Source organism: Mandrillus leucophaeus, unplaced genomic scaffold, assembly GCF_000951045.1.
Source record: "Mandrillus leucophaeus isolate KB7577 unplaced genomic scaffold, Mleu.le_1.0 Scaffold298, whole genome shotgun sequence".
Lineage (NCBI taxonomy): Eukaryota > Metazoa > Chordata > Mammalia > Primates > Cercopithecidae > Mandrillus > Mandrillus leucophaeus.
This window is the reverse complement of record NW_012103120.1, coordinates 2,885,472-2,897,657: the sequence shown is the minus strand read 5'-3', so window position 1 is coordinate 2,897,657 and position 12,186 is coordinate 2,885,472. Positions and strand designations below refer to the sequence as shown.

At 38.3% G+C, this 12,186-nt stretch overlaps 1 protein-coding gene across 2 annotated transcripts in view; it reads right to left on the bottom strand.

Annotated features, from left to right (window-relative positions):
• Positions 1-12,186, bottom strand: part of COG5 (component of oligomeric golgi complex 5) — a 362,534-nt gene that overhangs the window by 317,871 nt on the left and 32,477 nt on the right. For both annotated transcript variants that reach the window (XM_011986381.1, XM_011986382.1), the window contains exon 6: positions 5,962-6,082. In XM_011986381.1, the coding sequence (XP_011841771.1) occupies positions 5,962-6,082 (121 nt within the window). The remainder of the gene's footprint in view (positions 1-5,961; positions 6,083-12,186) is intronic.

The following is a 12,186-nucleotide window of genomic DNA, read 5'->3' as shown; positions in this document are numbered from 1 at the left end:
GCAAAGATTTCATGATGAAAACGCCAAAAGCAATTGTAACAAAAACAAAAACTGATAAATGGTATCTAAACTAAAGAACTTCTGCACAGCAAAAGAAACTATCATCAGACTGAACAGGCAACCTACAGGATGGGAGAAAAATTTTGCAATCTATCCATCTGACAAAGGTCTAATATCCAGCATCTACACGGAAGTTACACAAATTTACAAGGAAACAAACAAACAAACAATCACAAAGTGGGCAAAGGATATGAATACACACTTCTCAAAAGATGATATTTAAGCAGTCAACAAACATTTTAAAAAGCTCAACATCACTGATCATTAGAAAAATGCAAATCAAAACCATAATGAGATACCATCTCATGCCAATCAGAATGGCAATTATTAAAAAGTCAAGAAACAACAGATGCTGGCAAGGCTGTGGAGAAATAGGAATGCTTTTACACTGTTGGTGGGAATGTAAATTAGTTCAACAGTTGTGGAAGACAGTGTGGTGATTCCTCAAGTATCTAGAACCATTTGACCCAGCAATCCCATTACTGGGGATATACCCAAAGGAAAATAAAACATTCCACTGTAAAGATACATGCACATGTATGTTTATTGCAGCACTATTTACAATAGGAAAGACATGAAACCAACCCAAACGTCCATCAATGATAGGCTGCATAAAGAAAACGTGATACACATACTATACAGACACAAAAAAGAATAAGATCATGTCCTTTTCAGGGACATGGATGAAGCTGGAAGCCATCATCCTCAGCAAACTAGCACAGGAATAGAAAACCAAACACCACATGTTCTCACTCACAAATGGGAGTTGAACAATGAGAACACTTGGACACAGGGAGGGGAACAACACACATCAGGGACTGGCAGGGGGCAGGGGGCAGTGGGCAGGGGAGAGAGAGCATTAGGACAAATACCTAATGCATGTGAGGCTTAAAACCTAGGCCAGGCGCAGTGGCTCACACCTGTAATCCCAGCACTTTGGGAGGCCAAGGCGAGCAGATCATCTGAGGTCAGGAGTTCAAGACTAGTCTGACCAACATAGAGAAGCCCTGTCTCTACTAAAAACACAAAATTAGCCACGCACGTCGGCGCATGCCTGTAATCCCGGCTACTCGGGAGGCTGAGGCAAGAGAGTCACTTGAACCCACGAGGTGGAGGTTGTAGTGAGCGGAGATCGCGCCATTGCACTCCAGCCTGTGCAACAAGAGCGAAACTCCGTCTCAAAAACAAACAAACAAACAAACACCTAGATGACAGGTTGATAGGTGCAGCAAACCACCATGGCGTATGAACTATGTAACAAACCTGCATGTTCTGCACATGTATCCCGGAACTTAAAGTAAAATTAAAAATTTTTAAAAAGAAAAGAAAAAAATAAAAATGAAAATAAAAAAATCTTCTGAGTTGCCTACTTTAAGTTCTGTAGTTTTATAATTTACATTAGGACACGAATTCATTCGGAGTTAATATTTTTACATGCAGTGAAGTATGGAAACAAGTTCAGTGTTTTGCATATTGAGATCCAATTGTTCCTGTACCATCTGATGAAAAGACTATTTTTTTCTCCACTAAATGGGTCAAAAATCAGTTGTTCATATATATATGTGGGTCTTCCACTGATCTTTACGCCTTGATTACTTTAAAGAGTCTTTGTACTAAGTCTTCAAATCAGGTAGGGTTATTCTTCCAACTCTGTTTTCTCTTGAAAGTTATTCTAGCTATTCTAGATCCTCTGAATTTCCATATGAATTTTAAAATCAGCTTGTCAATTTCTAAAAGCCTCCTGGAATTTAAACTGAAATTCTGTTGAATTCACAGATCAAGTTGGGAAGAATATACATCTTAATAAACAATATTAAGTCTTCCAACTGATGAACAACATTGACTGATTGATTGATTGATGTCTTCTTTGTTCTCAACAATATTTTGTAGTTTTCAGTGTACAGGTTTTGCACACCTTTTGTTAGACTTATCCCTAAGTCTGCCATATTTTTATGCTGTTATTAGTGGTATTTTTGAATTTCAATTTCCAATTGCTCGTTGCTAACAGAGTATATAGAAATACAATTAATTTTTTGTATATTTATCTAGTATATTGAAATCTTACTCAACTCTTTTATTAGTTATAGCTTTTTTTGAAAACTCAAAACAAGATATCACGACATAGCTATTACAATGACTAAAATTAAGAAGACTGAGTGTAACATGTGTTGGCAAGGTTGTAGGGGGAAGTAGAACTTTCAAATACTACTGGTAAGAATGTAAACATTGGCAAGGCGTGGTGGTTCACGCCTGTAATCCCAGCACTTTGGGACTCAGAGGAGGGTGATTCACCTGAGGTCAGAAGTTCAAGACCAGCCTGGTCAACATGGTGAAACCCCATCTCTACTAAACATACAAAAATTAGCCAGGCATGGTGGTGGGTGCCTGTAATTCCAGCTACTCAGGAGGCTGAGGCAGGAGAATCGCTTGAACCCAGGAGGCGGAGGTTGCAGTGAGCTGAGATCGCGCCATTGTGCTCCAGCCTGGGCAACAACAGCAAAACTTCGTCAAAAAAAAAAAAAAAAAAAGAATGTAAACATTACAACTACTTTGAAAAATAACCTTGGCAATTTCTTAAAATAAACTAAACATATACCTACCATATGATCTAGACATTCCAATCCTAGGTATTTATCCAAGAGAAATGAAAGGATATGTTCATACAAAGATTTGTACATGAATGTTCATAGCAGCTTAATTTATAATACTAAAATATTAGGGACAACCCAACTCTCCATCAGCATGTAAACGGATAAACCAACTGTGATATATCAATGGAATACTAGTCCATAATAAAAAGGCAAAGGTATTAATACACACAACAACACTGAAGAATTTCAAATTTACATAATATAAAACTCTCCCTTTCAAAGTGTACAATGCAGTGGTTTTTAGTATACTGACAAGGTGGCACAAAAGTCACCATTATCTAATTCCAGAATGTGTTCATCACCCTAAAAACAAATCTGCATCCACTAGTAGTCACCCCACACCCCAGTCTCATAGAATATACTTAATTTCCAGATGACAATGTGTTTCATCTGGGTGTCCCAAATCAAGCCTCAAAACCTTTCAAGTTCGAAAGACTGCTTTTAAGTTAATTTCAAGGGTCTATGGTATAAACACTGTTACTCTTCATCATTTCACTCTTTCTAATGAAAAACAGAACCATATTGATAAAGACACTGACAATTTTAGAGATGTTCCAATCACAGAAGTGTCATTTAGTGTACATGTGTAATTGTAACAGTGATCGCAAAATTATTACTTTTATTCAAATATTAATTCCAAAGGTAGCAACTTATTTTTCCTTGGCTTCTCCTTATTAGTTATAAATGCCAGGACTGGTCAAGACTGAACTATAGTGGTGAATAAAAAAGACATGATGTCTTTGCAAATATTAAATCACACATCATCTGCAAAGCTTTTAAAAATTAGATTAATACAATCCACTTTGTGATCATTCCACCATGAACTATATTTTCTCAAAAACTTTTTAACAATCTTTATAAAAACTTTAGGTAAAGCCAACAGCACATTGGAAGGATAATGGTTTTACCCTCTGCATTATACTCAGAACATTATGATCAATACTTGTGTCTTTTTTGTGTTTTGTTTGTTTTTGTTTTTTTGACAGTCTCGCTGTGTTACCAGGTTGGGGTGCAGTGGCACGATCTTGGCTCACTGCAACCTCTGCCTCCCGAGTTCAAGTGATTCTCCTACCTCAGTCTCCTGAGTAGCTGGAATTACAGGCACGCACCACCACGCCCAGCTAATTTTTGTATTTTTAGTAGAGACGGGGTTTCACCATGTTGGCCAGGATGGTCTCGATCTCTTGACCTCATGATCCGCCCACCTCAGCCTCCCAAAGTGATGATATTACAGGCGTGAGCCACTGTGCCCAGCTATGCCTGTTTTGTTTTATTTTTTTCAAAGACATCGCCATTTGTATTACAGAATCTGTCAATTCTAGAAGAAATTATAATCATAATCCAATCAAAATTTAGCACTTTCTTAATACTGAAGGAGTGTCAGTGATGACAAACATCCATAATAAGCCTTGGAATAATATGCATCTATGTTTAATGATTCCATAATCCTACCAACTATTGTTGGTGCACAGATATTAAATGTGAAAAGAGCAAAACAGTGGCTGATACTTGGATTTTTACCCTTCTATGTTTAAATAATACTGTGAAAACAACACACAAGCATTACTCACTGTTTAAAGTTAACTTTTTTTGTTAAGAGGCAAGATCTTGCTGTGTCACCCAGGCTGGAGAGTAGTGGTGCAATAACAGCTCACTGCAACCTCTAACTTGTGGGCTCGAGTGATCCGCCCATCTCCGTTTCCCAAGTAGCTGAGACTGCAGACACATGCTACAATGCTCAACTTTTATTTTAATTTTCTTTACTTCTCAATTTTTATTTTTTACAGCAAGAGGAGATCAGTTCTGTTCACCTAGGCTAGTCTCAAACTCCTGGCCTCAAGCAATTCTGCCTGCCTCTACCTCCCAATTAACTGCGCCTCCAGGTACCAGCCACCATACCCAGCTTAAAAGTTTAACTTTTCATATGACATTTTCCAAGCCTACTAAATCACAAGTTAGAGATATTCCCAATGATTTTCCTAAGCAAAACCTGTATTTCAGCAGTACAAAATCGTAATGCTGTTGAAGCATTATTTGTGAAGGATAGATTTCCTTGATTAATAAAAAATATGGAATAAGCATTACAGCATAGCATGACTATATAATCAAAAAATCAAAGACAGGAAAATTCAGAAAGAACACATAATGCACATTTCTCTGATACTATTTTGGCATAACTGCTTTCAAAGCACAATACCAAGAGTAAGCAGACTCTTGATATCTGAAATGGATACAATTAAAGACTTTTGAGCCTATAAAGTACAAATACCACTACATATATCCACTTCAGAAAAATTAGTGGGTACCCAGTGAAAAGAAGAAAACTACCAACCCTCATTAAAACACAGAGTTGGGCAGTTCAATGTGCACTCACTAGCTATTCAAATTTTGCCTGAAAAATTATGAATTGCTGCATCATGGACTTTGCAGCTGGTTAATAGTCAAAACCATGAACATTAAACCCTTGACTGTCAAGGTCCTGCAATAAATGTCTGAGAAAAGAATGAACAAAGAAATAAATTTTTAAAATCTTCTAGGCATAGTATCAGCATGGGAGTTGTCATCTTAAAAGCAGCATTTCTCTAGAATATTTCCTAGAGAAAAGAAAACTTCACATAAAGACCTGTACACTTATTCATAATCACCAAAAACTGGAAACAACACAAATGTCCTTCAATCAGTGAATCAATAAACAAACTGCAGGCTACCCATGCAATGGTACTCAATCAAACACAAAGTAACAAACTATTAGTACACTCCAAAACTTGAATAAATCTCAAAGGTATTATTTTAAGTACAAGAAGACAGCCTCAAAAGGTCACCTACTTTGTAATTCCATTTACGTGTCATTCTCAAAAAGACAAAACTACAATGATGAAGAAAAGATCAGTGGTTGCCAGGATTAGCGGAAGCAGGTGGGCATCATCTTGAAGGAATAAGGAGAGAATCTGGGGGAGTGATGGAATTGTTCCGTATCATGACTGTAATGGTGCTTACATGAATCTATGTATGTGTTAAAATTCACAGACCTGTATATGAAAAAGGCCAATTTTACTATACAATTAAAATAAATAGCATTTCAGTGAAATCAACTAATTGTACTTACTCATTCTGAGAAGTGTTAATATTGTATACAGCCAATTATTTAAAAATTTGTTTACCAGTACTTGCTAATGGTGATAACAAAAGTCAATCAAGTGACTTAAAAATATTTAAATCTCTACTTTTTAATAAAAAAAAAAACACTTACCAAGTTCATTGAGACTCTGAGCAGCTTTTGTTATCTCTCTACTTCCCCCTTGCAGTTGTCCTTGGAGTCTCTTACTGAGATTCAAGATACGAATAATTCTCCGAAGCAAATCACAGGCAACCTGTGCAAACATCACAATGTTAAGTTAGCTGATCCATGAAGCTTTATTACTATTAATAAACAGTAATAACAAGCATAGGTGCAGCAAACCACCATGGCACATGTTTATCTATGTAACAAACCTGCACATGTATCCTGGGACTTAAATTACATTTAAAAAAAAAAAGCACAGTGGCTCACACTGTACTTAATATGTGAATCTACCCATTCTTTCCAGATGCTAAAGATTCACTCATGCGTTTTTTGTTTCCCACCAACCACAAACCTAAATAATCACAAGTCTTAAAAAGCATCAAATGTCCTAGGGAACACACAAAAGTACTATATTTACATTTTATAATAAACTCCAATTCATCCCAAGTGGAGAGAACTTGGAATTGAGGCATCGTGAGAGCCAAGGATTCTTTCAGTCCTAAACCAGTTTTCTTCTCTAGGCCAGTGGTTATCAGTCTTGACTACTAATTCAAGTGGGTAGACTGAAAATGTTCCAATGCCCAGGCCACAGCCCTGACCAATTAAATCAGCATCTCTATGGGTGAAAACCAAGCATGAGTTACGTTTTTATGTTTTTAATATTCCCAGGTGGTACCAATGTGCAGTCAAAATTGACAATCACTAAGCTAGGCTGCTCAGCTTCCTACTACTGCCTCCTGTTATTTACAATCCCAGCTTCTCTTTCCTATATCCTGCAGGAGTAGTCTTAAAACTTCTCTCAATTTCATGATATTCTTTTTTTTTTTGGAGAACAGGGTCACGCTCTGTTGCCCCAACTGGAGTGCAGTGGCATGATCATACCTCACTGCAACCTCTACCTCCTGGGCTAAAGCGATCCTTCTGTCTCAGCCTCCCAAGTAGCTGGGACTACAGGCGCATGCCACCATGCCTGGCTAATTGTATTTTTTGCGGAGATGAGGTTTTGCCATGTTTCCCAGGCTGCTCTCAAACTACGGGGCTCAGGTGAACCTCCTGCCTCAGACTCCCAAAGTACTAGGATTACAGGTGTGAGCCACCGTGCATGGTGGTTTTTAATCCCTAATAAATTATAAAAGAGAGAATACATAAACAACAAAACAAAACTATTTCACACACTTCCTATTCCTTTTTCCAGATCTAATACTGGGTCTTTACCTATCAAAAGGCTGAGGTAAGAAATAAAGGTTCATGTATTTTAGGACACTTTATTACAGAAGCTGAATTCACAGCAGTTGCATGAGGGAGAGTGCAGTAGAGGGTGACATACTGAATAACCAATACGTAGTGATCTTCAGCCTCAGTAGTGATTACAAAGGAAAGAGAGACATTCCATACCACTGCATCACAACCATTTCTGAATGGCCCCGAGGTTAACTGAGAAGCAAGGACATCTCCCCTGTTTAAGGAGAAAAATCCTACATGGTGGCAATAAGAATTAAAAGCTCTGAGAAGCCAGGGTCCCAGAGCCTCCCGGTATAAACATTCTTTTATGGATGAAATAAATACATATCGGGGAACCCACCCCCAATAGTTAACATGGGTTCTTTTCTATTTCCCTAAGTGTCTCTGCTGGTTTGAGAAATAAAGGGAAAGAGTACAAAATAGAGAAATTTTAAAGCTGGGTGTCCAGGGGAGACATCACATGTCGGCAGGTTCTGTGATGCTCTCTGAGCCATAAAACCAGCAAGTTTTTACTAGCGATTTTCAAAAGGGGAGGGAGTGCATGAATAGGGTGTGGGTCACAGAGATCACATGCTTCACAAGGTAATAGAATATCACAAAGCAAGTGGAGGCAGGGCCCGATCACAGGACCACAGGATGTGGCGAAATTAAAATTGCTAATGAAGTTTCAGGCACACATTGTCATTTATAACATCTTATCAGGAGACAGTTTGAGGGCAGACAAACTGTCTGATCAAAATTTATTAGGCAGGAATTTCCTTGTCCTAATAAGCCTGGGAGCACTACAGGAGAACGGGTCTTATTTCATCCCTTCGGCTTCGACCATAAAAGACAGCCACTTCCAAGGGGGCAGTTCATAGACCTACCCTTAGAGCACATTCTCTTTCTCAGGGATATTCCTTGCTGAGAAAAAGAATTCAGTGATATTTCTCCTATTTGCTTTTGAAAGAAGAGAAATATGGCTCTGTTCCATCCGGCTCACCAGCAGTCAGAGTTTAAAGTCTTATCTCCCTTGTTCCCTGAACATTGCTGTTATCCTGTTCTTTTTTCAAGGTGCCCAGATTTCATATTGTTCAAGCACACATGCTCTACAAACAACTTGTGCAGTTAACACAATCATCACCGGGTCCTGAGGTGACATACATCCTCCTCAGTTTACGAAGACTATGGGATTAAGAGATTAAAGTAAAAACAGGCATAGGAAATCACAAGGGTATTGATTGGGGAAGTGGTAAATGTCCATGAAATCTTTACAATTTATGTTCAGAGACTGCAGTAAAGACAGGCGTAAGAAATTATAAAAGTATTAATTTGGGGAACTAACAAATGTCCATAAAATCTTCACAATTTATGTTCTTCTGCCATGGTTTCAGCCAGCCCCTCCATTCAGGGTCCCTGACTTCCCACAACAAATACATACACCAGAGCCACACACAGCCACACCCATGTATTCACAAGCAATACACCATATGTATGCATATACCATACTCAAACATAAAGCAAACATATATTTACAAACACATGTAAGTCAAAGTCAATCAAGTATTAAACATGTTTACCTGCTTTTCAGACAAACTAGTCTGAAATATTTAAATTAAAAAAAAAAAAAAGGACAATTTTTCCCATGGAGATTGACAATTGGGGCATCTCTATCTTTTAATTAAATATTATTCATTTTCTGAACAGATAATACAAGCACATAATTCAAAATTCAAGAAATAAAAGGAAATAACACTGAAAAGTCCCCCTCGTATCTCTGTCCCAACTATGTACTTAACAAAAACAATTACTGTTATTGTTGCAGGTAGTTAGACAATCAAGAGTGGGGCAGGAGAGGGCTACTGCCCCACCTACTAGGAATGTCAGTTGATGGTTTGGAAGTTATCACATTGCCTCTCTGAAACTGATAAATTGGCAGCCAGTGCCAGGGAGAAGACATTTCCTGATGGTCCACACTTGGTGCATTGAAGTGTTAATTCAATGCAAAGGCCAGGGAGAAGCAACTTCCACGGCATGTGCTTTAAGACACAAAATGGTGAGTCTGACCTTCTGGGGGCACTCCACCTGAAAAAGGAACAAAGCCTCAGGTAGGCATGCATACAAATTTCTAAACACAATGCGTGTGCTCACCTCTTAAGGGTAAGGAGGGCACTGGACATGCAGGTAGCCCATCCTAAGGGAAGAATTATGGGAAAGGAGCCAGGCTCTTAAGTTCTGGCATCAAGGTTAAACACTGCACTTGACCTCAGTGCCCTCTTGGGACTCTTCCAAGCATACTTTCCTTTCTTTCTTTCCTGTTCTAAAGCCTTTTTAAACAAACTTTCACTCCTGCTCTGAAATGTGCCTTGGTCTCTTTTTCTGCCTTATGCCCCTCAGTCGAATTCTTTCTTCTAAGGAGGCAAAACTTGAGGTTGCTGCAGACCCATACAGATTCGACACCAGTAAGCTGGATATCTTGCACTGGAAACATTATCAGTGTCTTCCCTGTTAGAACTGACATTTTTAGATAAACAATTTGGAACGTTGAATCCCTAGCAACCATTCCTCTGAGATTTTAAATACATCGTAAGAAGAAATTAAGCTCTTACTCTATGATTGTCATCCAGAATTCCCTAATCCCACCCAACAAAGTGATCTGCTCTCAAAACATGCAATCTTTATTTCTACTGTTTTTATTTTTAGCAACCATACTTAATCTGTCACCAAGTCTTACCAACTATCCTACTGCATAAAATAAGAGTTGTTATTTTACCTCTATTCCTACAAGCACCACCCTAATCCAAATCTTTATCACCATTACCTTAACATAGTGGTTTCTTGGCTAGCTTTCAAGTCTCTCACTGAAATCCACCCAGCCAGATTTATCTTCTTAAAAACGCAGTTTTTGGGCCAGGTGCAGTGGCTCACACCTACAATCCCATCACTTTGGGAGGCCAAGGAGGGCAGATCACCTGAGGTCGGGAGTTCGAGACCAGCCTGACCAACATGAAGAAACCCCGCTTCTACTAAAAATACAAAATTAGCCGGGTGTGGTGGCATATGCCTGTAATCCCAACTACTTGGGAGGCCGAGGCAGAAGAATTGCTAAACCCGGGAGGCGGAGGTTGCGATGAGCCGAGATCATAATATTGCACTCCAGCCTGGGCAACAAAGAGCGAAATTCTGTCTCAAAAAAAAAAAAAAAAACAACACAGTTTTCAGCACTCCAACTCCCTTTTTAGTAAACTTTAACGGCTCTCCACTTACAGATTATGTTGAATCTTCTGAGAATAGCATTTAATAAAATTCTTAGTTAATAAGTCTAAGCTATTATAAATTAATCTATAAGGCATCAATTCTCACCAATTTCCCAATATAGCTGCCTCCCCTCCAATCAATTTCCTTTCCCTCCTTGTTTTTTTATTTGACTTTTACTATTAAATATAACACAAACATGGAAAACCAAACTCAGAGATACACAGCTAAATGAACTTAGAAGCAACACATAGATCAGGAGACAGGACCATGTGAGTCACCACAGAAGCCTTCATGTACTCCCTCCCAATGCCATTACCCTCATGCCAACCAACAGAAACCACTACTCTTTTACATTAATCACTTCCTTACTTTTATTTTTTTTTTATTACTGAAGTATAAATACCTAAGTGCTATGGTTTAACTTTTCCTGTTTTTAATCTGTTGGTTCTCTCACTATCTCTTTTTTCCATTGCAATTTGTTGAATATATTGGATCGCCTATCCTAAAGTTTCCCACAGACTGGGTTTTGTTGACTGTATTCCCTTGATGCAGTTTAACAAGTTCCTCTATCTTCTATATTACCTGTAAATTAGTAGTTGGATGTGGGCAGCTTCATTAGATTCAAGTTTAGTATTTTTGGCAATATTAAACATTAGAGGGTGGTATATTTTAAGAGATGTATGATTTTCTCTCTTTTTGTGTTTAGTAGCAGCCACTGATACTCAACATCAAAATCCATTGAAACATAAGTGACTGCAAAATAGTAATAATCCAATTCTGTCGTTTTGTCTTTATTTACAAGCATATGAAATTTCTCTATAAAAATAAACTTTACCTTACTGATTATTTGTTTACCTAGCAGTATTGTTCATAAAGAAAACTAAATACTTAATCTTTCCCTTATTAGTTTTCAAAATGAAGGAATAATTCCCTAATATTCACCAATAATGAAAAATTAGTCGGTGGTGGGGAGGTATTCTGGGGTTTTGCTTTTTTTTTTTTTTTTTTTGATATCATTATGAAATGGATTTAAACACAAGAAAGAATGCCCAATCCGTCATGGCTCTTACCCTTATTGATGCTCAAAGAGTTCCATTTTGGCCAGAAGAAGCCTCTGAGAGTGATTAACTGTACCACTTTGCCTGAGACTGAGAATTTTCCCAAGTTTTAGGACTTTCAGTAGTAAAACTAAAATAGCTGGTCACCCAAAGCCTCTTAAATCAGTTCCTGAGTTCCTTTGTCATGAACCTAGCAGTCGCTGATAGCCTCCTTGATACCTGGTATAAAAATGTTCCAAGATCATTTTACACATTTCATGGCCCAGACCTGGAATCAAAAATTTCTCAAAGAAGCTCTGGTTTCTTTTAGTAAAAAACAGCATTATTCTTTTTTTTTTTTTTTTTTTTTTTGAGATAGAGTTTCGCTCTTGTCGTCCAAGCTGGAGTACAATGGCGCAACCTTGGCTTGTTGCAACCTCCCCCTCCAGGGTTCAAGCGATTCTCCTGCCTCAGCCTCCTGAGCAGATGGGATTACAGCCATCTGCCACATGCCTGGCTAATTTTTGTATTTTTAGTAGAGATGGGGTTTCACATGTTGGCCCAGCTGATCTCGAACACCTGACGTCAGGTGATCCACCTGCTTTGGCCTCCCAAAGTGCTGGGATTATAGGAATGGGCCACTGCCCCCAGCCAAAAAACAGCATTTCAAGACCAC